A 26,457-nucleotide genomic window follows, 5' to 3' on the forward strand; every position below is an offset into this window, starting at 1 on the left:
TTTATGAACGTGAGAAGCAAGCTTCCAGCAACAACAAATAAATTATTCTCTGATCAGCTTGGTTTATTCATCACACGAACGACTTGCGAGGTCACGAGTGTCATCCTTCTTTTTTTATTTCGCTCCCCAAAGTCCAAACACGAAATCTAAAAATAGCACAAATCACAAGGGCGCCGAATGTGGAATTTGCAATTCAGTGTTTATGGTTACGATGATGATGATGCAAATATGTTCTCCCCTAAACGAACCATATAGTGAATCGTCGCAAACTAAGTTCCTGCTAAGTGCATCTCATGAAGATGTGAAATAAACAGGCATAGGAAAAATAAAATGCACAATTTTTCCCCTATTTTTCATACGTGATTTTGTTCACAAAAATAGGCTTCAAAATCAGTCCAATCAAAAAGGTCAAGTTCTGTCAATTGTATGAGTTGCATCTCCAGAGGAGAAGGAAAATACCACAGCAGATTCTGGTATGGACAACGGAAACGGACTGGTTCAAGTGTCGTACTTCTAATGAAGTCGATTGAATTTTCCCCTCGTGAGCCTTTGCTGCACGTTCGTCGTTTCAAGGGGAGATCAAAAATTTACATCCATACAACGGGCGATGCCAGGATTTGGTTGTTGTTGACCTCGTGATTCCTACAGTCCTGCAGCCGGGTGAGTGCTTATGTCACGTAATTTGATGACTAGACACGGAAACGATCCCGATTCAGGATTTAACTTTTCTGTGCAATATCTTTTAATGATAAATTACAATAGAAAACGGACTGGATCACCAAAGAGACCCTCACATAAAAGTCGCTTTGTAAAATTGTTATATTAAACGACTTCAGGAGCAGGGCTAGTAGAAGTCATTTTCATTTACGAAAAATAAAACAAACTTTTCTATTTATAGACTTCGATGCGCAAAATAAATCATTGTTTGTGACAATTACTATGGTAACGAATATATACTGACATCAAATCTGATATACAATTAACCTTACCATTGCAAATGTCAAGGACAAGGATATTTGAAAAGAAGAAAACAGAGAGTAATTCAACCATGGTATGAAAGTTCTTTTGAAGAAGTTTTATATGTAAGTGGTCTCATCTGCACCTTTCTGGGCCTTTTGATTATAGACAAATTAGAGTTATGTAAAAAAAAACAAGAAATATGACTCTATATCATGTTACTGAAATGTTTGCGGCATAGTGTATTGAGAAAGTTGTGCAATTTTTAATGATGAATAACTGTGTATGACATGAAAAACTCATTTCTAAATATATAAGTTTTCTTTCAAAAACTTGTTTTAGAAGACCCTATATCAATATTTCTACTTAAGTTACGGAAATAGTATCTTTTGCAAATTTGTTTGAAATATCTTTTTGCACAACTTTGTCGAAGTTACTTAGCCCCTGTGATGACCCTGAGCTAAAATACTATTTTACCTCACTGTTAGGGGAATTAATCGTCTAAATAAAATGTTTAAAAGATGGCGCCTATCATTCTAAGCAACTTTACTGAATATACTGTACCTCGAAAATCACATTTATAGCATATTATCAATTAAAAGCGTAAACTTGGGCTCTTGAACCACTGTGCGATGAAAGAATGAGAATTGAAATTCTCCCTGCAGACGTGGTTTTTGGTTTCATCTTGGCGTAGAGGAACAAGAGACGTTGGCAATGATATTCTCTTTCGATGCAGCGAGAGACGAAAATGCTTCGTATGCATTCGTTTTCGGATGCGATCATTTACGAATGAGCCTGTATAAATTTTAAACTCTGTTCAGGAGTCTTTTTGAATTTTTGTTGACTGGAGCAGAGACATGACTTCAATGAAGTCGCGATTCACGTCCTTTCTCCAGAATCACGGTCCTAGAGTTAATGGAATGTAGCTATCGTTCCAAATATCCATTGCTCAATAAAATTTGTCTTCTTTCAACAGTTTCTCCGAAACTCAGACTCGATTGCGTACAAGCTTAGTGTGACTAATTGAACTATTTTAATAAAAAAAATGTTTTGTTGTGAATACGCTTTACTTTACTATGGGGGTCCTTTTCAAATTTTACTCTGTACAAGAATGGGTAGAACTTAATCCTGAATATCTCTTGTTGTATTTAACCCAACAACATTATTTATTCACGATGCTTTTGGAAATATGATCAGCAATTTGTGACAACATTTTCAGTAATATAAAATAACCAAACATATCAGATGCACAACTTTGCTTCTGCCGTTTTTTTTCAAAATTAAATGCTTTATTGCGAAAAAATGCTTACAGACGTATTATTCAAAGTATTGTGCGTCGCTAGCGACAACTTTATCCCATCTTTCCGCAATTTTCGGATCCCGGCTCGAAAAAAGGAGTCCTCTTTTGACACTATCGATGAAGCAATCCATTTCTTCATCTCTTCGAAGAATTGAAAATGTTGATCTGCCAGGCCGTGTGCCATCGAACGGAATAGGTAGAAGTAAGAAGGGGCGACATCTGGGAAATACGGCGGGTGGGACAGGATTTCCCATTTCAGCATTTCCAGGTACTTTTTGATCAACTTTGCGACGTGAGGCCGAGCATTGTCGTGTTGGAGGATGACTTTGTCATGTCGCTCTTGATATTGTGGCCGCTTTTCTTTTAGCGCGCGACTAAGGCGCATCAGTTGCGTTCGGTAGCGATCTCCTTTGATGGTTTCACCCGGTTTAAGAGCTTGTAGTACATCACACCGAGCAGATCCCACCAAATACAAATCATAACCTTGGTGGCGTGAATACTCGGTTTTGCCTTCGACGAAGTAGCATACCTGAGCTTTCCCCATGATTTTCTGCGTTTAGGATTATGGTATCGAACCCACTTTTCATCACCGGTTACGATTCGATGTAAAAACCCCTTACGATTTTATCTTTGAAGCAGTTGCTCACATACAAATAGACGGCGCTCGATGTCCCTCGGTTTCAACTCGTACGGCACCCAGTTTCCTTCTCTCTGAATCATGACCAGGGCCTTGAGACGTTTTGAAATGGTTTGCTGACTCACTCCCAACGATTCGGCAAGCTCTTCTTGGGTTTGGCACGAATCTTCATCAAGCAATGCTTCTAGTTGTTCATCTTTGAAGGTTTTTTCTCTTCCACCACCATGTTTGTCTTCGACATCGAAATCACCATTTTTAAAACGTTGAAACCACTCTCGACACGTTCTTTTACTCAGAGCAGCATCACCGTAAGTTTCTGAGAGCATTCAATGCGCTTCAGCTGCATTTTTTTTCGAAGTGTAACATAAAAGTAAAACTTCCCGCAAATGGCGAGAATTGGGCACATTAACAGACATTTTCGATCGTGAATAATATGAAAACAAGAACAACTGTCACTGAAACGGCGATGACAATTCGTTAGGCACTGTACACAATCATTTTAAAGGCATTATCATCTATGTATATTGACCAGCCTCAGCCGGTACAGCCATCTATCGGAAAACGGCGGAAGCAAAGTTGTACACCTGATAACTTAACATTAGAAAAAATAGAAATAGAATTAAAAGAATAGGTATTCTAGCCAGTTAACTTTTAGTATCAATAACTTGATTATTGAAGAACTTTTAGTATGTTCATTCTTTGAAATTATTGTAATTCACACCCTGTGTACTTCTGCAGCCAAACAATTTTTTACTTTTTTTCCCTGTCTTATAAATTTGTATCTTAGAATAAGTGTGTCGTGAATTCAACGTACTTTAGTATAGGTACATAGTTACAATACTGGAACTATAGAAAGGAAATGGTTTTAGATATTTAGAAAAGTGAAGGTTTATTCGTATTCACGTCATCCAGTTATATCTCTGACATTACCCACCCACTTTTATTATTGGATCTCAATATAACCTCTTTTTCTTGTGAGTGAGGAGTTTCCATTTCCATCCAGTGAGAATTGAGGAGCGTTGTGTTAAGTGCTCAAATTTTCATCCATTGCATCATTGTCAGCGTTGTTGTTCGTGAATTTTCGTTTTCTTTGCGCCTCGTAGTTGCGGTGCCTTAAAGCTTGCTTCATTTAGAATTGGAACAAACTTTTGCTCATATTGTGGGGCTCCTGGTGGACGGATTTGGAAGTTCGCGGCATAATTTTGTCAGCTTCACGTATGATTTTTGACATTCCGCAAATCGACTGTACTTTGTAAACAATTAACATGGAAGCCGAAAGAAGGGAAAAAATTGTGCACAGATATTTGGAAAATCCATTGTGGTCTGCATCTAGGCTAGCTAAACAGCTGAAATTGCTCAGAAATACCGTATGGCGCGTTATCAAACGATATATGGAAACATTGACGCGATTCGGAAGCCTCGCGCCAATCGTCGGAGTGCAACTGTCAATCGGAAACTGCGTGGTAAGATTTGAAGACGATTAAGAGGAATCCTAATCTGTCGGACCGTGAAAAATCGGTGTTGCTCATAGTACCGTGAGGAGAACTCGACTCCGGGAAGGAATCAAGTCGTATCGAGCTAGCAAACTGCCAAATCGCACCATAAAACAGAATAGTGTGGTCAAAATTCGTGCTCGGAAACTATATGATCTATATATAACTATAGGAGCTCACCAAGTTCGACGGGTGTCTTCTGATGCACGATGAAACCTATGTCAAGGCTGACTTCGGGCAAATCCCAGGTCAAAAATTTTACTTGGCAACGGCTCGGGGGGATGTTCTTGCCAAACTTAAATTTGTTATTGCCGACAAATTTGCAAGAAAATTTATGATTTGGCAGGGCATTTGCAGCCGTGGCAAAAAAAACGAAAGTTTTCGTTACAAATAAGACAATGACATCGAAACTGTACCAAAAAGAGTGTCTCCAAAAACGAATTTTGCCGTTAATTCGATCCCACGACCATCCTGTAATGTTTTGGCCAGATTTGGCAAGCTGTCATTACAGCAAAGTCGTTCAAGAATGGTATGCAGAGAAAGGGGTCCAGTTTGTTCCGAAAACCCTTAACCCACCCAACTGCCCCCAGTTCCGCCCTATTGAGAAATACTGGGCAATCATGAAGAGGAGACTCAAGGCAAAGAAAAAGGTTGTCAAAGACATCAATCAGATGACGACCTGGTGGAATAAGATAGCTAAAACGATGGACAAAAAAGGTGTGCGCCGCCTAGTGAGCTGTGTTACAGGAAAAATTCGAAACCGTGACGAATAATTTTATCCGCATTTTTTCTTAAAAGTATGAAGAAAACGCTACATTTGTATAAAAAAATATCTTTAATTCAATAATATATAACTGAAATACAGCAATTGTCTTTGTTCCAATTCTATCTGAAGCAAGCTTTAGATGCTTCTTGTTGAACATTGGGTAGTAACTAGTAGAATCGAAGATGGAAGCGTTTTTTTTCAAAGTTGTCTTTTTCGTGGTTCTTATGCTGGATTTGCCATAGCGAGCAACCTTGATCATAAAGTTCCCGGAATTTATACAGAAAATTAAAAATATAATTTAATCATTCATCGATATTGTCCCCTTCGAAGCAATCCCCATCGACTGACAGCGCTTGATACAATCCTCGAAACATTTTTTATATTCAGTTTTTGGTATGGCCACCAGAGCCATTTGGGATTTTTTCATAATCTCATATCGGGTTCTGAAACGCGTTCCATGCGGTGGTTTCTTGAGTCGACCGAATAGGAAAAGTCGCAGGGAGCCAAATCTGGTGAATGCGGTGAATGGTATTCGTTTCGATTTTTACCCAAGTAGCAAACATTGTTCTAGTACTGAATTAATCAACTCTTCTCGCAACGATTATGCGATTGGAATAGGGCACTTTTCTTGTATGATGTGCAACACGTTTCTTGTTGCATATGTTTCACAACAGTAATATTTACTAAGTGGAAAACCTGAATTGAACCTGCTCAAATGATCTTATTTAAAAGATATTTTTATTCAGGCTTATTTGCGTACAAGCTTTACGTGGCCGATTGAGCCGATTTTTTAATTTTTTTTCTGAGTTGGATCTCGTTGTCACCCTTTTTCTAGGGGGAGAGGAGCTTCCATTTCCTTCCTGCAAGGACTGAGGGGCACTTCGTTCGTGGTTCGTATCGTCATCCATTGCCGCATCGGTGGTATTGTTGTTGATTTCGTTGCTAGTTGCTGTAGATGCGTCTTGTTGTACATTGTTTGCAGTTGCTGGTTGGTTGGATGGTATGCTGTTATCTGAAGCTGGTGTACTTTGTTCTATACGGGATACGTTGGATGGTTTCGTTCAAGGGGATGCTTCACTGTTGTTGGTGACTGTCACAGATGTACTGGGGTTGCTTGGGGTTGGTGTGAAGGAAGCACCGTTGTCCTTTGGTGTAGTTGTCTCCTTGTCCAGTTTATCACATGGCTCACCGTAGTGAACAGCTTTTTGGCAATATTGACATGTGGTCATCTGATTGTCATAGGTAACAAGTGATTTGCACGGGATTCTTGTATCTCGACCGAAAATCACATAAGAAGGTATAGGCCTCTTCAAGTGTATGCGTAACAAACGTACGCCATTTAGAATACGGGGGAAAAATTCTTCCACTTTTCTTTTTCGATAGAGAGAATCTCTCCGTATTGGGACATGGTTTTGCGAATATAAGGATCGATGACGCTTGAGGGAAGATCATGCACACGCACTTCTATAGCACTATCTTCCATATATACTGGAATGTTGTACAAAATGTTCCGTGCTCCACAAAGTGCACATTGTTATTGTCTTTTGCGAATTGAATTGCATCCAGCTCTTTATTAAACTGGATGTAAACAACATTATTCGTCTTATTGCATTGAAGTAAATGCACACGTTTAATGTCAAGATGCATTTGCTCCTTAAGCAAACTTTCAAGTTCTCGTATCGAAGGTCGTATTTAGCACTGCCTGAAGTCAACAACAATTGTATTCTTCCGTGTCGGCGGTAGCTTTTGTTCATTTGGTTCACTCATTTCGAGATCGTTCTATTGTTCACTACACAATACTGTACTTGGTTTCTTCTGTCCCGAACGTGAGCGGTTTTGTTTTATCGACTGACTTGGATGAGATGTGAAACCGAACTGTTAATCTCATTTGTTCCACGTTATTCAATTGTGTGGTTTAAAATATTTATCGCCAATAAGTCAACCTTTAGTATAGATATACCGTTACAATTCTGGAATCACAGCAGTAAAAGTTGCGAAATTCACACAATCAACTAATACGAATGAGTATTATTTTTATTCATATTTACGTCCTCCAGTTATGTCTGTGACATTACTCACCCGCTTTTTTTTTCTTTTAATTGCTCTTTGTTTGGCTCGAAATTTAACAGTATGATTATAGTTCGAAATCAAGTCAACGAGTATGACGTCTTAAAGTAGCGATCAAACCAATCGAATAGTGCTTTGGGCTCGAAATATACTTCAATAGTTTGTATACGCCATCTGTTGAGAACAATTCATCACTTTCAACACACCTGATGTGAATGGGCTTAAAACAATGAATTACAACTAAATATACATTTATAAACTACTTTTAATTATATTGATATTCGAACTGTACAATCAATTTTAACCGTTCCTAGATTACTTACTCTACTAATAATAGACTGAAAGTTCGAAGAGTGACACAACAATCATCATCCGTCGTCCGATGTCACCTATTTTCGTAGACTAAATGACAGGATGGCTTGAAGTGATACGGACTGATTAAAACCCTGAGGCGACATTAAATTACACTGATAAGTAGCTCCTCCCAAAGGACCAGACCGACCGAGTGGAACGGACTGTCTGTATGTTGTAATTTATTCAATTAAAACGTGTGGATGTAATAATCGCTTATTAAAAATAATATTGGTAATTGCATCCTTAAGCGCATGGCTTGGAGGGCAAATATTGAATTTGCGGAACACCACCACAGCACGTTTAAATAAGTATTTCCTTTTCATTACCATTACGCGTGTTTTGAAGGTCGGCTGTCATCCCGGATCAATCTTACTATCGCGTCACTAACTTAATGACTGCATCTGACGTGCGAGTGACAAAACCAGTGAGCCTGTGGCCACGAGTAGAATAAATCCCAATTAATACTGTCAGCTTAAGCCAGAAGCAGAACACCAAAATACGGTCACAGATGCTGAGTGCGTTCTGTTAACCACTCGGTGCTACCGGGTGCTCCGCTTCTAAATGGAAAAAACCAACCGAAACTCCGGATCGATAAAGCTGTCCGATCTGCCAGCCCCGATCGATCGACAACCGCTTTTGACGGGTTAAATATGAGGAATTTCGCACGATCGTTATCTCCCACAGACGATCGTAATCGTCGTCACGGTAGAGTCCAAACCAAACCAAACCACCAGTTCACGGCTGTCAACTTGTTTTTTTTTGGTGTTGCTGTTATTTCGAGTGTCATTTCAAGGAGGAAAGAAGCATCAACCACCCGCAGTTCCGGCGCAGATCTGGGCACCTTGCGGTTTCTCCTCTGATCTGCATCAAGTGTTTATCTAACACCACACTAAACTGTGCTAAACCAAAACGAAACACGGAGCCGGGACGACCAAACAGAACGAAAGGAACGGAGCGAGAATCGTTTGATGAAGCCAAGTTTTCTGCATGACTGGTTGCACATGTCTCAGCTCATAATTCATTCGATTTAGTTGCCTTCTCGTCAGATCGATAGATCTGCGATTTACGAAAATCTCGGACATAACGAATCGATTCCGGTGACGGGGCACAGTGAGAACGGCTGTCGGAAAAAGAGGGCAAAAAAAACCCCGACGAGTGACGACGGATTGGAGCAGTTTGTGTGTGTTTTTTTTCTTCAGAATTATTCGATAGTTGTAGGAATATAATGGATAGAATTTCCTGCCAATAAAATCCCTTTCGTTTCGCTCCAGTACGCTTCTTAGATTAATCATGCGTGAAGAAGATTAATAAACACTTTCTCTCGCCGCCTTCTCCCGGGTAGGTTGTGGAGGAGTCTCACTGGACAGACCAGTTATGTAAAAGTAATTATCACCGCGTTTTTCTTGCCAATGATCACCAACATCCAGTTCAATCCGGCGATTCGCCAACTTATGCTAGGTTGAAATCGTCACGAGAGGACCACGGCGAAAAAAAAGACACATGACATATCTGCATAATAAAATAACGAATTGCATTAGCAACACGAATTGACACTTGCAGCGATACTTGATGGTGTCGGGTGCATGATAAATTAAAGAACATCACCGTACAAAACAGGGTTTGAAACAAGCTTTGACGTGTCGTTTACATTTCCGTTACTAATTGTCAAACAAGTCGTCATAAGAGACCGATCGAACGGTATCTCCGGTCATGTTAAGCCCTACATTGAGAAACATTTAAATTGGCAAAGGTCAAGAATATCAAGATCAACTTTCTATCCAAAACAGAAAATTATAAACAACAAAGTCATAATTCAAGGAATTCCGATCGCACAATAGTCCTCGTATGTTTGAGCCTCTTTAGCTGGTTCTATTTTTCACTGGAAAACCAACCAGGTACATCGGTCTCCCAGACGCCCACGGTCAGCCGCTAAATCATCTCCCATTTCTTACCACTTTTTTCCTTTTTAAATTCACGCGTTCGGCTGGGCACGCGAGACTAATCACCGGCACCCCGACAATCCCGTGAATACATTGTTGCGAGCTAGTTAAAGTTATGTTAGCCAATCCGGTTCCATGATCCTCGTTTTTCTCTCTCTCTCTCAGTCGATGACTTATGAATGCTCGGTAATTAAGTGAGTTTTAACTTTATCGGACAACCGTAAAACATATATGATCAATTTTGCTTAATTTGTGAGCAACAAAATGAAGAAAAAAACGGTTCGTCGCCTACAGCTGCTGGGAGTCTCGGAACCGTCGTATATTGATGCGATAAATTTTACCAATAATAACAGTTGTAAACTGATTCTTATACGAAACAAAATCCGATAATTTGTTTTTTGTATGACTCTTTGAAACTTTATGGTAAATCTGTACGGATTCGTAACAGCCTCGTGAATAACTTTCAAAAACGACCAATAGATTTGAAACTAACGAAAAGCTGAATTTTTCATTTGAAAAAGTTTACTGAAGCCAACGACTGAACAAATCATATCATATCAAAGTTCAATGTTTTATATCCGGGTGCGTACCCAGAAAAAACATTTCGAAGGTGGTTTCAAAACATGATGATTAATTTCCATACGCATGGGAGTATGTATACAATAACTTGAAATTTATTTGGATAAAATCTTTTGTAGAAAATTTTTCATTTTATCATAGACTTAAATATGACGAATTTCCAGCTAAATCATATTCTCAATTTGCAAAATTTTCTCAGATTTGAATGAAACAATCTGGACATGTGGACTTTGCCTTAGAATGTCATATTGCATACTTTGTTTTTCCAAAAATTGATTTAGACTGTCTTTTGATAAGGGATATACTTTTTTAATCATTTTATTCAAATAGCCTACAAAAAAGAATTATACTTTTTTTTATTCATACATTCATTTGATGCGGCTCAAGATCCTAAAATTAAACAGAGCCGACTTAACATTGGTTTTAAGTAAAATCAAGATAATTTTTTACTGTATCTTGTTGTAACCCTTTTTCTCCATAGGTCGAGGGGCCGTTGGCTCGCGAGTTGTGTCTTCTTCCATTTTACCGTCGTCGTCGTTGCTGTTGTTTTTAGTGTTTTCGTCGTTGTTGTTTTGGTGCGTTTCTTGAAAATCCGTAGTATTGTCCGGATCGATATAAGCTGACGTGAGTTTGTGTTGTTTTTTCAATTGTTGCAGTATATACTTTAGCAGTTTTTGCAATATTCTTGTTTGTTGAACCAATAGTACTGAACTCCCTAGATACTTGTGCTGAACGGTTGCCTTTGGTTGAAGATGTCTTTTTCGAAGTTTCAGTGCAGGACTTGCAGTAGTGAGCAGGTTTTTCACAAAACTGACATGTAATCAGCTGATTCTCATAGCTAACCAGCGATTTACAAGCATGCCTTCAGCCCTGACCACAAATTACATAAGATGAAATCGCCTTAAGCAGTCGCATATGTAACACTCGCACGCCATTCCGGATACCGGGAGAAAAAAATTCGCCCTACTTCCCTTTCGATGGAAAGAATTTCTCCGTACTGCGACATATTTTCTCGAACAAAATATTCACTAGTCTGCGGGGGAAGGTCATGTACACGTACTTCTATGGCATCGTCCACCACGTACACAGGAATGTTGTATTTAACATTGCCATACTCAACACTATGCATCTCGTTGTTAACCGAAGCGAATGCAATTGCATCTATTTCACGTTTAAACATAACGTACACAGAGTTACACACCTTGTTGAACTGAATCTCATTTACATCATTAACGGCTAGATGCATTCGTTCTTTAAGTAAGATTTCAATTTCGCTTGCTGCTGGTCTAACTTTACAGGCCAAGTTTCAGGCTTTTGTAAACCGTATTTACCCATTTCGTATGAAGTATTATACTATTGATTTTGACAAAATCAGTCTAATTTGCCAATTGAAATACTGAAAAACTTCCATATCGTGTCCTACACTGAATAAAATTGACTTTAAAATCATTTTACAAAAAAAAAGCATTCTATTTATTTAATTTACAGTGTCTTTTTATTTTATAAACTAAACTGAAAGTCATTATCATGCAAAACTTTCATGAATCTCACTTTGAGAGGAGATTTCACAGAATACTGGTTGCCCGATATTTGCAAAAAGTATCAGTAATGGAGAAGAAAAAGTTTTAGTTAGAAACACCTTTTTTCCTAAAACTGTCCGCCTTACAATACATGGACGGCTGGAAAGAAACATAATAACCTACGTTGGGACAAAGTTTCATTGAATTCGAAAGTCTTCTTCTGTTGTAAGTTGACTTCAAATTTTGAATATCGTTTTTTTTTCAGTGTAGGATTCGCATAGACAAATTACGCGCCAAATCGTATTCGGAGTTTGCACCATATAGACTTTATTACAAAAAGCCACTTTGCTCATTTTATTTTTCCCAAAAAAGGTCTAGACGTTTTCACATTTTTTTACAATTAGCTAGAGTAGAAAAATGATAAATCCTTAAAAAAAAATTTGTACTGGTGATGTTCTTAAAACAAGTCTAATTTTCGAATAATTTTTTTTTTTTGTAAATAGATTTCAAAATTTTTACAATCAATTTTTTTTAAAGTGGGAATCAATAAGAATTTTTTTCAGCATATTTGACTTATTTTGTGAAAACTACTAGTTTAACACTTTTTTGTAGGATTTTTCGTTTACGACAATAGCGTTTTGAAAAAGACAGTCCGGATAAATTTTGGGAAACCAAAGTATGCAAAGTGACTTTTTGACACAAAGTCTACATGTCCAGTAAGTTTCATTCAAATCAGAGAGGGTGCTGCCAACATTTGTTCGAGATGGCGCGAAAATTGTCACAATATTATAGAGAAGAGTTTTCATAACATAATTAATTTTTTAAACTTTTGGGAGAGGTCCAACTTCATACTGAGATCAATCCAGTATTTATGACGGGAAATTGTGATGCAGTTTGGGTCGATCGCTGATTAGATTTGACTGGTTGAGCATCAAATGCATAAAGTTTAAGCTAGTAGTTACATTATGTCTGGAATTGATCACCAATTCGAATCAACTTGATACAGGAGGGATGAATCCTAGTATATCATATTCGCCCTAAACTGATAAATTCAGTTCAACAGGAAGACCTGTAAGGAATAAGGGTGAATTGACATCTTATGAACCGTTAAAAAAATATTACAGGATTGTATGCAAGACATGCTCAAAAAGAATTCCATTAAAAATTAAGCAATTTTAACATTCATATAATAAATACAAACATAAAGATCAAATCAAAAATTGAAAACTTATTTTAGATTAAGCGCATAGATTGTTTGCGGAAGAGGACATTTACAATCAGATTCTTTCATGAAAATTGATTCTATTTTGATTCGTTTCCAATCATTTTTATATGGCAAGGTTTATGAAAAGTATGCATTAACTGAAGTCATCGTATGTAGTTTTAAAGGTAATTTGAGATCAATTTTAGATACGAGCTACCCCAAGATACAAATCTAGACGAATGAAACGATTTAATATAATAATAATAATATTTTCGACTCATAAGCCTTTAACTCATTCCGGAAACATTCATGTTGTAAAAAATCGCCAATTACCTTTCAATTCTATTATTTCCATGATTTAGGTATTGTTATTAAGAAATCATTTACTGTTGGAAAAATTGTAAACCTACTTGTATCCGAGAGAAAAAAAAACAACTTCAAACTTATTAATTATTCAAAACAGTGAATCGATTTAATCGAAGGCTGTATATGGGGCATTCCACGCAAAATCAGCCACCCAAAAAAAAATTTTTTTTCATCTAACTTTTTTTTTCGGTAAATAACTCGAAAATATTCGACACGTATTTTTTAAATTTCAATATGGTACGTGGAATTTTCGAGATATGATTTTTTTGAAATTTCGCGTTTTCAAAAAGAGCCTTTTTTCAACAGCCTGTACTGTAAATTCTAATGAAGATACACAATCTTTCCACTCTGAAAGTTAAGTAAAATAGTCTTTCAATAGCCCCGAAAATTCGTATAGCTTTATATCTGCAATCTGAAAGCTCATCTGTTGTAAATCAATCAGAATTTAGCTTACACAATGCAAACCTGTCATAAATAAGTATGATCCATGAATAGCCGCATATTTTGTCAAAATCGGTCCTAATTAAGTCTCAAAAGTGATTAAAGTGCCAATTAGCGATTATTTGCTGTCATAGTGCGGCATTAATATGTGCTTATTGGTTACCTGGGTGGCACCTATTGACTGAAAATGTGAGATATGTGTCTCTTACGAGTTGCGGTTTAGTTGTTTCTATGCAAGATCCATGTATTTCTTGTTTTAGACTTTTAGATTCTTTGTAGTTTCTCTTTCATCAATTTTATCGAAGTCTCCATTATGTTTATATAATTTAAGAGATGACAGTAGTATGTCTTGTATCATTTCTAGTCCAAGTGTACATATCTCAAGACTAAAAGGATAAAGACATATATTTTAGTAAATACATTTTAGTTTTCCGAGAACGTGAATTCAATGCATAATAAGTCCACGGTGTGTGTGTTGTTTTCTGTTGGATGAGTTTCCATAAAGATAGGACTATAATTGAATGCTGTGGTGGTCAAGTAAAGCGAAGCATACTTGGCTTTTCTAGTCAATCAGGCTGTCTCTTCATGTATTACAATTTCCGTTTCAGTGATAGCACCTAAGCAGTGTTCTCCCACCAGAGACGGTGCTAGAAGGTTCAAAATTGTTCACAAGGATTTAAACTTTTATTGTAAATAAATTCATAAATTTATTCATTTATCGACGGGGTAAGATGATGTTATGGCTAAGGCGGGATGCCAGTCCGTGAATCGAACATCCCAAATACAATAATAACTTATTCCTATTTCCAAATTATGTTTTTTGGGGCTTCATGTCAGAGAAACATATTCCTTCTTATTTTAATACCGTTGTGAACATTCACATAAGTGGATTAGAGCATGAAACATACTCAACTAATGCTATTAACTTTTCATGTACTTGATAACATAATCACACTCACGTACTCACATATCGGGAAAGAAAGGAAGCTTCTCGCGTTCACTAAAAACACGTTTCATTTGTGCAGCAGGTAATAGTCCATTTACCTCTTCCTGTCGTGTCGCGAACGTGAAAAATGAAAACTTCTGTTTTCGATAGTTTATGCAGCAGTGGCTAATCCTATTAGCGTTGATACCACTCCGGAACAGAACAGGCTAATGTAAGTCTCAGCTGATCTGTTGTTGGATGACAAATATCGTTGTGCCTTTAATAAATAATAGCTAAATCCGTCTGGGTGAAACTTTTTTTTTGCGGCTGGATTTATTATCTTATCCTATAGCCTGCCTTCATAAAAACTATCCCGAGAAAGAGTTTCTAACGCCATTGGCCTTTGCTGGCTCAGCAAAAATATCAATTTTTCAAGCAGCAGACGAATTTGAATGCCAATCTTATAAATCAGGTATAACTGCTCGACAGCTCGAATCAATTCTGAAGTAGAAACGATGATCAAAATCACATAAAATATTTAATAATGATGACCTACCAAACGAGTTTGTGAATGAGGTGGAATCGATATTTGATGAGTATTTCAGTCGCTCCCGCTCAAGCTGTCTGGATCTCGTTAATATGCAACACGTTGATCACAGTGAAATGAATGCACAAGATATTGAATGGCTCACCTGTCTGTGTCAGAAACATATAAAAAATATGTGATACGAGAAGACGCTCAAGTCCCAAGCAATTTATTCTTCAAGAAAACTCAGAATCAGTGACAGAATTAATTTTTTGGAAATAATTTGAAAATCAATAACTTATTAAAGTGTACTCAATGACAAAAGTAAAATAACTGGTTTTATTTTATTTTTTTGTTAATAATAATTTCTGAGAAGCTGAGATCAATAGAATCACAAAACATATCAAGTCCTAATATATGAAGTATTAAACGTAAGAAAAAGCCTAATTAAACAAAATTCGCCATCAAAGTGCCATTGAATGGCCGGTGAGCCGGCAATAAAATTAATTCGATCGTAAAAAGCACCGAAAGAAGTGTGCAACAACCGTATCGAAGGAGCATCCCAGTCTTATACCTTCACCTCCGGATCGTTGCGATTTCGTTTGATCGAACTGAAACCGAATTGAGTAGAAACCCATTTTAATGAACATAAATTCATTACCTATAGCTCTCATCAAATATATACGTTTTTCGCCTTCTTTCAGAAACCGCCACTTGTGATACCATCAAATGCAAGGACCGGCAACACTGTCTGACTGATCTGAAAACACACAAACCACGCTGCGTGAGCTGCAGCTACAAATGTCCCCGGATGAAGCGACTGCACCCGCACCAGGTAAGCTATAGTTGAACGATTACTAACCTTCACACTAAACCAGTTTTGTAAATTTAAAATACTCAAAGTAAATGAAATATCAGCAAGTACTAATAGTTTGCCGATGCGATTTACTCAATAAAACTTTTTTGTTGAGGCGTGCTAAAAATGAAGACTTCAATTGTCTTTCTACCTGTTAAAATTAAGTTACACGGACTGAAAGAGCTCTGCGCAAACCTATGCATGTTATGTTTATACTCCTCTGCGAGAAGACACAATCATACAAATAACTCACCTTCGGTTATTAAGACGCAACTTATTATCTTGGGCTAATACCCTTTTGCTGCCATATGCCAGGTCCAAATAATCAGGGGAACGTGTCACTCGAGCCAATTTGTTTTGAGACCACGTTCATCAAGGTAGACATAAAACACGTTTTATATGCAGAAATTTCACATAGTATTACCACACTCTACAGTTAAATTAGTTCCAAGACTATCTTGATGACATTTTCCTCGTCATAAATAATGTTAAGCTACGTACACACTACAGTCTGAGAATGTGATTTACGGCATTATTGGTGGCAAGGGTACATCGTTTCAAGTAACTAATTTTACGCCCAGCTTTTCTACAAAGTGCCATCCTTTAACTTATTAGACATTAACATTAGTCTTGAAAGGTAATATTTATTATTTGAAAAAAAACCTTCATTGAAAAACACCTAAATTCACTAACCAGGTCTAAATAAACTTTTAAAATGAACTGAATGAACCTAAATTCACTGCATGAATGTTTCAATTTTAACGGGACCGTTGAACACGAGATCTGTCACGTTACACTGAAACTTTATGAACTATATCTAGCAAAGTGACTTGAGAACCGAGTAATCACCCAATCATAAACTCTAATTTCATCAGACATATTTGGATAAATATGAAAGCGAAGCTTTGAATATCGGTGAAAACGAATGGTTTTCCTGTGGAGCTATAAGCCGTAGTGGAACAACCTTCTCTGAGGTAGTATTTTCGATGCAATTCAAAAAGGTTATAGTAAAGAATTTTCTCTTTCGACCGTTGCAGAAACGTTAAAATAAATCAAGGTAACCAACAATACGGTAGCTGCTATTTAAAAGATATTTTTATTCAGGCCTATTTGCGTACAAACTTTACGTGGCCGATTTTTTAAATAAATTTTTTTGAGTTGGATCTCGTTGTCACCCTTTTTCTAGGGGAAGAAGAGCTACCATTTCCCTCCTGCGAGGATTGAGGGGCACTTCGTTCTTGGTTCGTCTCGTCATCCATTGCCGCATCGATGGTATTGTTGTCGATTTCCGTCTTCTTTTCGTTGCTAGTTGCTGTAGATGCACCTTGTTGTACATTGGTTGCAATTACTGGTTGGTTGGAGGGAAAGTTGTTAACTGCACCTGGTGTACTTTGTTCTATAGGGGATGATGATGGATTCGTTGAAGGGGATGCTTCATTATTGTTGGTGGATGTCGCAAGTGTACTGGGATTGCTTGGGGTTGGTGTGAAGGAAGCGCCGTTGTCCTTTAGTGTACTTGTCTCCTTGTCCAGTTTATCGCATTGCTTAGCGTAGTGAACAGCTTTTTGTTAATATTGACATGTGGCTATCTGATTGTCATAGGTAACAAGTGTCTGCACGGAATTCTTGTATCTTGACCGAAAATCACATAAGAAGGTATAGCCTTCTTCAAGTATATGCGTAATAAACATACACCATTTAGAATACCGGGGAAAAATTTCTCCACTATTCTTTTTCGATAGGATGAACATGCACACGAACTTCTATAGCACTATCTTCCATATATACTGAAATGTTGTACTTAATGTTCTCGTGTTCCACATTGTGCACATTGTTATTGTCTTTTGCGAATTGAAATGCATCCAACTCTTTATAAAATTGGATGTGAATAACATTATTTGTCTTATTGCATTGAAGTAAATGCACACGTTTAATGTCAAGATACATTTGCTCCTTAAGCAAACCTTCAAGTTCTCGTATCGAAGGTGAAGTCTGCCTGAAGTCAACAATAATTGTATTCTTTCGTACCGGCGGTAGCTTTTGTTCATTTGGTTCACTTATTTTCGAGGTCGTTCTATTGTTCACTACACAATACTGTACTTGATTTCTTCTGTCCCGAACGTAAGCGGTTTTGTTTTATCGACTGACTTGGATGAGATGTGAAGCGAACTGACGGTAGCTGTTAATTCAAAAACATTTGACCGGTCCATTTCTTGAAGTATTTTTTTTTTAAGATATTTTTATTCAGGCCTATTTGCGTACAAGCTTTGCGTGGCCGAATTAGTCGGTTTTTTAAATAAAGAATTTTTTGAAGTGGATCTCGTTGTCACTTTTTCTAGAAGGAAAAGAGCTTCAATTTCCCTCCTGCGAGGATTGAGGGGCACTTTGTTCGTGGCTCGTCTCGTCATCCATTGCCGCATCGGTGGTTTTGTTGTTGATTTCCGTCTTCTTTTCGTTTTCCTTGATGTTCGCAGTTTTGAGCTAGTTGCTAGTTGCTGTAGATGCGCCTTGTTGTACATTGGTTGCAGTTGCTGGTTGGTTTGATGGTGAAACATGAGTAATGCGCTCACTTATTTTCGTTGTTGAACGGTTGACCTTGTCTTTGGTTGAAGATGTCTTTTTCGCAGTTTCAGTGCAAGGTTTACCGTAGTGTGCAGGTTGTTCACAAAACTGACATGTAACCAGCTGATTTTCATAGGTAATCAACGTTTTACACGGACGTGTCCCACCTTGACCACAAATGATGTAAGATGGAATTGCCTTACGTAGTTGCATACGCACAACTCGCACGCCATTCCGGATGCCGGGAAAAAAATTCCGCCATACTTCCTTTTCGATGGAAAGAACTTCACCGTACTGCGACATACATTCCCGAACATACCCCTCGCTGGTCTGCGGGGGAAGGTCATGCACGCGTACTTCTATGGCATTGTCCACCATGTGCACAGGGATTTTGTATTTAATGTTGTCACACTCAACGCTGTGCACCTCTTTGTTAACCGAAGCGATTGCAAGTGCATCGCTTTCACGTTTAAACATAATGTATGTACAGTTAGACGCTTTGTTAAATTGAATCTCACTTACATTATTAGCGTCTAGATGCATTCGTTCTTTAAGTAAGATTTTAATTTCATTTGCTGCTGGTCTAACCTTGCAACGCGTGAAATCTATACAAATTGAATTCGGTCTTGCAGGTCAAGTTTCAGGCTTTGTTAAATCGTATTTGTCCATTCCGTACACTCTATTGTTCACTGGCGTATTGTCTTTGTTTCTGTTGTTTCGACCGTAAACGACTTTTGACTGTGTCGGGTGAGATGCGAGCACGAACTGTTCTTGAAGTAATGTTGTCGTTGAAATGTTCTTTCAATAAGTCGATTGTTTCGGCCGCAGTATGGCAAGTGGCACCATTCAGACGAAAACACATTTCGTACACATCCATATGTTGAACAACAAAAATTCATTGATCATGGCTCTGTATCGATTTACATTTACATGGTAACACGTCGTCCTTTTTCGTCAGGTTGGCTTTCAAATGATCCAACGATACTTACCTTACTTTACAGCTATAGTCCTGGGGTGTCTTTTGCTGTATCAAGAAAAAGTCTCCACATAACTCGGTCCATGGCTTCTCGTCGCCAGCCACTCAAGGCACGGATGATTCTGAGATCACCCTCCACTTGATCGATCCACCTTGCTCGCTGCGCTCCTCATCTTCTTGTACCAGTCGGATTAGATTCAAGAAGCATTTTCACTGGGCTGTCGTTCGACATCCTTATGACATGCCCAACCCATCGTAGCTGTCCGTACGATCTCCTAGCAGCTGTTGCAAGTCGTGATTCATATGCCGTCTCAACGTTCCGTCTTCCATCTGCACTCCGCCATAGATGGTCCTCATTACCTTTCTTTCGAAAACACTAAGGGCGCGTTGGTCCTCTGCCAACATAGTCCAGGTCTCGTGGGTTTTGTGGATGGTAAATTTCGTGCGGTGGCGTACTTTTCTCAATCGAAAGGTTTTTCTGTGTCCAAAGTACGCACGATTTCCTGCCAAAATACGTCTTTGAATTTCTCTGCTGGTGTCATTATCGACGGTCACCAGTGGGCTCAAATAAACAAACTCGTTAACCACCTCGATATCGTCACCGTCTATAAATATTCCTGGCGGGAGGCGCAGTGTTTCTTCTCTAGAGCTTCTTCCTCTCATGTATTTTGTTTTTGACGCATTTATGACCAGTCCGATACGCCTAGCTACAGCTTTCAGTACGATGTAGGTTTCCGTCATATTTTCAAGGTTACGTGTCACAATATCAATATTGTCAGTGAAGCCAAAAAGTTGTACGGACTTTCGGAAGATGTTGGACTTCGGAATTTATGACATCAGTTTGGTTTCAAATGTTTCCCCTTGTAGTGCTGAAAATTGCGTCACGATTCATTTAATTACAGAGATGTACCTGATGGAAGTCGGGAACCGAAATTTTAGAATGAACGCAATGAACACATAAACAAATCACTGATAGCTGTCAAAATTGATTCATTTTGTTAATTTTTGTGAGGTTATGTTATGTTCGTGCAAAACCTAATGTAAATGTCAAACATGCGAAATACTCGAATTTTCTCCGGACTAACACGATGCAACGTGCTCACCCGTTGAGAGTTTCACCGGAAGTGACAGTTCAGGTCGTCGGTTCAGCGGTACTATTTACAAACAAGCTTAAACAAAAATCGAAGAACACATTTCAAACAATCATCTTAATACTTTGCAACTAGTCACTTTTATTTAATAAATCTTAAAAACAAACCGTATCCAATTGTGAACAAATGTTTTAAAACTCTATTTAGGCGATATGGACCGTAAATGCTCTCGTTCAATTTATCAACAGACAACGCAACAGTACTGTTGAACTGTCAAAATGTGTTCATACGATTGAGGTTAGCAGTGACGGTAAAAAACATAATAGGAATGCTCGTCTCACCATCTGTCAAATTCGGCCTAGGGACTGAGAAAAAAAAACAAGAATAATGTTTCCTCATCCTGTATGGAATGCAGTGTGAATATATAATTACAATTTCACCAATTTACCACTTTCATCAAAATCCCAACGATATTCCGAATTGTAATACAACCCAGAAGCCAAATGACAAATCGCTAAAATATTTGGAATTCTTTCTTCCGCTAGGATCGTGCTCGTCAACTTGGCCCTGCAACCGATCCGGCCGGTGGTGGACACCCGCGTAACCACTACCACCAACCGCACGTGAAACTGTGCGGCACCAACAACCACACCTATCACTCCTGGTGTCACATGCTGAAGGACTCGTGCAACACCGGATTCTACATCGACGTGCAGTACAACGGTGTGTGCAGCTTTGGTGAGTTCGCAACACCGTATTATGGATAGGGAAAACATATGGAATTAATTTTATTGTTGCTGTTGTTTTCGTTTCAGAAAAAAGTTTCGCATCGCCTAGTATTCTCGCCCAGACGTTCGTCAAGCCGAAACCGTAACGCACCGGATCGCAGCCAAAATTCATAAATTTAGACAAATTGAACTCCATGGTATGGCAGATTTTGGCATAACGCTGTAGGGGAAAAATGGTTTTCGTTCATTGACGAGAAACTGATACCAAAAAAAAAAACAAAACTTGACAGTAGTTGATGTTATTTCAAAGATGTAAAAAGTAGGATTTTTTCAATGTCTATTTTAGGACTAACACAAACACAGTAAGATATATACATTTAGAGTAGCGTTGAGTGTAAAGTCAATCGTTGTAAAAATATTTCATCCCACATCTTTACCTATAGAAGTGATTTGTAAAAATTCGATCTGATTGAAACGAAACTATTTATATTTAACTGATAGAGTCCTTCTATTTATAAAAAAACTGAAACCACACACGTATCCCTACATAATATATTTATTGCCTTGTAAATTGAAGAACACCGCTCTAGTGATAGTTTTTTTTTTGTTTACTTTGCCTACTATTTATTCGGTTTCCCGGGAGACACTATTTATTGATTGTAAGATTTCCAATCAAAACCAAAAACTAACTATTAATGAAAAGATGCAAATCAATATATACATTTATCGACGTAAGACGATCCAAATTTAGACTACTTCCACACACTACACATAACTCGAAAAACGAATGCAAATGAAACACTCAATTAATAATTCGGTGCTGATTCTTCGATCTAATCATTAACTTTTTAGCGGGAGAAAAATCAACACTGCAAATTCCAATTGTTGTTCTAGTGTAGTAAATTAGAGTGGTAGTGGCAGGCAGGATAAAAATGATGGACGGATGGAGGATATAAACTAAACACTAAACGTGGTATCATACGAAAAAGAATAATAAAAACATTCTTTTAGACAAAAAAAAAATCTAGTTCATTGAGACTCCTGTTGTTCAAAACGTGAAAAAAATATCAGTAAAACAATAGTGGAAATGGAATAAAAATATCCGCGTTTTTGTTTTCATTCTCAAGCAAGCGGCTGCAGAACCGACTCAAACCGTGTGGGTAAACGCATTAGGGAAAATGGTTTCAAAAACTGAGTAGGCTTGGAGTAATAAATGAATTTTTATTTGACATTTGACTGTACATGAAATTGTTAGATTTCTTATCATGCCGCTTAGAATGTACTCGCTTGATCATCCTTGACAGTTCACTAGTACTGTTTACATGAGCTTAGGACGAAATCAGAGTGCAGGTGACACGCGAATCGAAGCTATTCGTTATGAAGTTTGACTAATCGCGCAGAGTCACGACATTCATAAGATTCCAACAGCAAATGGACATGTTTATCAGAGTAAATACGATACGACATTTAGATTTCACATGAACATGACATCACCTCAGAAAATTCGCTGAATGAACATCATTTGACATCTGACGGTGGTTTGTTTACATGTTCATTCTAATTTGAATACGTGTTAACGGAGATGTAAACAAACCACCGTCATCTGTCAAACCTGAACTTTATTCATCACCAGTTCATTTGTGATGTCATTTTGTTAAACCTAATAATCAAGTCAATGGTCGCTTCACAACGCATCGTGTTTAATCTGACATACATGTCACTTTGCTTTTGGAATCAAATTAACGGTACACGGTAGCGAGACTCCGCGCGATCTGTCAAGTTTCTCGTCGGATCTTCTCGCTTTGTGAGCCGCATTCATGATGTTGTTTAAGTTGAATCGAATCATTGCTGGAAACTTTCAAGTTCTGTTGTTACGATTGAAATTAGCAACAATGATAAAAATAAACTAACCTCAAAGACGATAATGGTCTTACTTTACTAATTTAGCTTTCAGTCGTGAGATCAAAACCAAATCAAAACCAAGGCACAGTTTTATAATCAAGATGCAGATCACTTCTGTATTTACCTCACACTAACCTTTTTTGAAAAGAAAAATTTAACACGAAAATGACAACTATTCATCATTTTCGCTTTTTAACTACAAATCAAGTGCTCATTTCCTTTCTCACACGATTATGCCCCCCGTTTATTCTATCTTTTCAAATGTGAAAGTGGAGACAGTGAAAAAACAAGAAAAATGAAACGGAAAGATGAACCACGCCGGAAGTAAACAAAATGAATGGTCAAGCTTTTTGTCAATGTTAATGTTTTTAATTATTCCGATGGTTGAATCTGTAGCCTATGAGGTTTTACACAAGCATGTCATAACCTCACAAAATGAGCAGAATGGGTGTCGTTTGACAGTTTGACATTGATTTGTCTGTGCCAATTTAAACGCGTGTTTTTGAAAATGCAGTCATGATGTCAGATACGAACTTTATTCATCAAAATTTCATTCGAGATGACTCGAATATATAATAAACTATAATACATGAGGCATCCTTTAAAAACTTATTAAAATTTGTCGCTTTTTCTATAGGGCAGTACAACTGAAATAATTGTTCAAACATTCATTTGCTTCATTACACTTTTTCATTTCAGAAGATGCTTTGGCATCAATTTCATGGCTTCTGTCCTAAAGTACAATTTCATTGCAAAATTGCTGCAAAAAAATCAGAACGATTTGGTTTCCGTTAAGGGCTGAGGCCAGTGTGTTTTAGGGTGTATTAAAGGCTATTTTCACGCTTCAAATCTGATTTTCTCAGAAACGGTGATGAATATCAAAACACCCAAATGACAATCTCTTAGAAAATTAGTTTAGATTATTCTGTGAAAATTTCAGAATGATTCATTGACTTTAGCGGTCGGGAAAGTATTTTTTCTGAAGGAAGAATTTCATAGCTGAAAACGCCGTCTTTCAACTTGTTTTCTGAATATCTCGCCCTCAAAAGCATGGATCGAAAATCTATCCTGACAATGTCGGGATAATTTAATTTTGATGCGATAAGTGCATAAAAACATATATGTTGTCGGATAAAAATGAAGTGAATGTTATTTTTGTGAACGTAAGTCGATTTCTATGTCGGCGCCATTTTAGATCCCTGGTAACGTAACGAAACATGAGAGAGAGAAATAAAATCGGCTCAAAAAGGCTGCCGAACAAGCGGTAGCTTTATTGGATTTTATTTGATGTAGTCAAACTTGTAACCTAAAATATCAAAACTTTCTTGGCCACCTGGCCACATCGAGAGTCATTTTGCACATTTGCGAGAGAGTATGGAGAGAAATGTAATACGCACAGCGATCCACGTGGTTTTACGCGACCTACTGGCTGTGCCGATTTTATGCCTCTCTCATGTTTCTTTACGTTACCAGGTAACAAGAGCAGAAAAAATTGTGCCGCTATATAAATCGACTTACCTTCACAAAAATAACATTACACTACATCTTTATCTCGACAGCATATATGTTTTTATGCACTAATCGTATCTGAATCAAATTATCTAGACATTGTCAGGATAGATTTTTTATCCATGCTTTTGAGGGCGAGATATTCAGAAAACAAGTTGAAAGACGGCGTTTTCAGCTATGAAATTCTTCCTTCAGAAAAAATACTTTCCCGACCGCTTTTGAAGGCGAGATATTCAATAAACAAGATGAAAAACGGCGTTTCCAGCTATGCAATTCTTGCATTAGAAAAAAGACTTTCCCGACCTCTAAAGTCGATGAATCATTCTGAAATTTCCACAGAATAATCTAAACTAATTTTTTAAGAGATTGTCATTTCGATTTTTTGATATTCGTCAATGTTTCTGAGAAAATCATATTTGAAGCGTGAAAATAACCCTCTAAAACGCTCTAAAACACACTGGCCTCAGCCTTTAAAGGGCAATTTACAATCTTAGAAAACAGCCATTGTCGCAAAACACAAAAACAATTTTCTTCAAGATTCTTAAGTGGAAATCCAAATGAGAAATATTAGTCGGCTTTTGCGTTTTTCAACAATTTAAACAATATATTCGGTGACAGATACAACGATATTGCTTGTTGCTTTATCTATTTAACATGTCTCGATAAAAAAGCAATACAAAATACACATATAAAGTTCATACGTGTCTCGATAAAAAAGCAATACAAAATACACATATAAAGTTCATATTTCAAAATTATTTTTCTCAATGTTCTCGTGCAGTACAATCTTGGCATGTTAGATCCGAGCACGGTTTAGCGGTTCCCAAAGGCTTGACTTGAGTTAACTGATTTTAACTAAAGCGGAAGTGAAAAAACAATCGTAAATAATAATAATAATAATAATATTACACATACCTGCATGTAGTGCGAAGAACGCAATTTAAAAGCAAACTTCTAGGATGTAAAATTTACATTTCAATAGTAAAATTCTATTTACTACTTAAACAAAATATGATGAGACTTAATTAGGACAAAGTAGTTGACAAATGTTAAAAGAAAACAAAAAAAAACAAGAAAACACAATCATCATCGTAAGCAAAAGTACACTTCTACCTATACACAAAATACACTCACACCCACTGAAACGTACGGCACACTCTGTTACTCTATGGTTCTCAACAAAACAAAGCTTCTTTAAATGTTTGCATCAGCAATAATAAGGGAAAAATTAACAGAATAGTAGAATCAACGTCCGAGCAAATTTAAGCATAGAAAACAAAAATGTACACAAACCACATCATTTGGAACGGCAATAGTCGGAACCTGCGTCGAGTCCGGTACCAAGACGGTATTACCTGTAGGTGGGTTTGTGAAAATATGATACAACGGAAAATGTACCCACAGCCAGCAGCAAAATGGATGACGGAATAGTAAAGAAATAAATGTTTATTAATGTTGATAAAAAGACTAATTTGAAGTTTTATTTTCTGCATCGTATCACCGAAAGTTTGACTGAATTGAAACGTAACCTAAAACATTAATATGGCAACAACTGCACCGCTTTCCAGTACACTTTTCATAGTAATAATGTACCAATCAAAATTGGTAGTGACTTAAATGCTTTATGCTATAGACGAGGACTGATCAAACACCTATCTCAATACTTCTAGGGCTTGTACGAACGATTCATTATTATTTTGAATTGGAATGACCGATTTAGCCTTTTGTTTCGTCGTGACAGTTTGGACACGTTCAAAA

General features: G+C 37.5%; 1 protein-coding gene across 2 annotated transcripts in view; it reads left to right on the forward strand.

Moving 5' to 3' along the window:
• Positions 1-26,170, forward strand: part of LOC131439544 (uncharacterized) — a 178,424-nt gene extending 152,254 nt beyond the window's left edge. For both annotated transcript variants that reach the window (XM_058610687.1, XM_058610688.1), the window contains exons 7-9: positions 15,780-15,910; positions 21,106-21,298; positions 21,376-26,170. In XM_058610687.1, the coding sequence (XP_058466670.1) occupies positions 15,780-15,910; positions 21,106-21,298; positions 21,376-21,434 (383 nt within the window). In that variant the 3' untranslated portion in view covers positions 21,435-26,170. The remainder of the gene's footprint in view (positions 1-15,779; positions 15,911-21,105; positions 21,299-21,375) is intronic.
• The last annotated feature ends 287 nt before the right edge of the window (positions 26,171-26,457 follow it).

Source organism: Malaya genurostris, chromosome 3 (assembly GCF_030247185.1).
Source record: "Malaya genurostris strain Urasoe2022 chromosome 3, Malgen_1.1, whole genome shotgun sequence".
Lineage (NCBI taxonomy): Eukaryota > Metazoa > Arthropoda > Insecta > Diptera > Culicidae > Malaya > Malaya genurostris.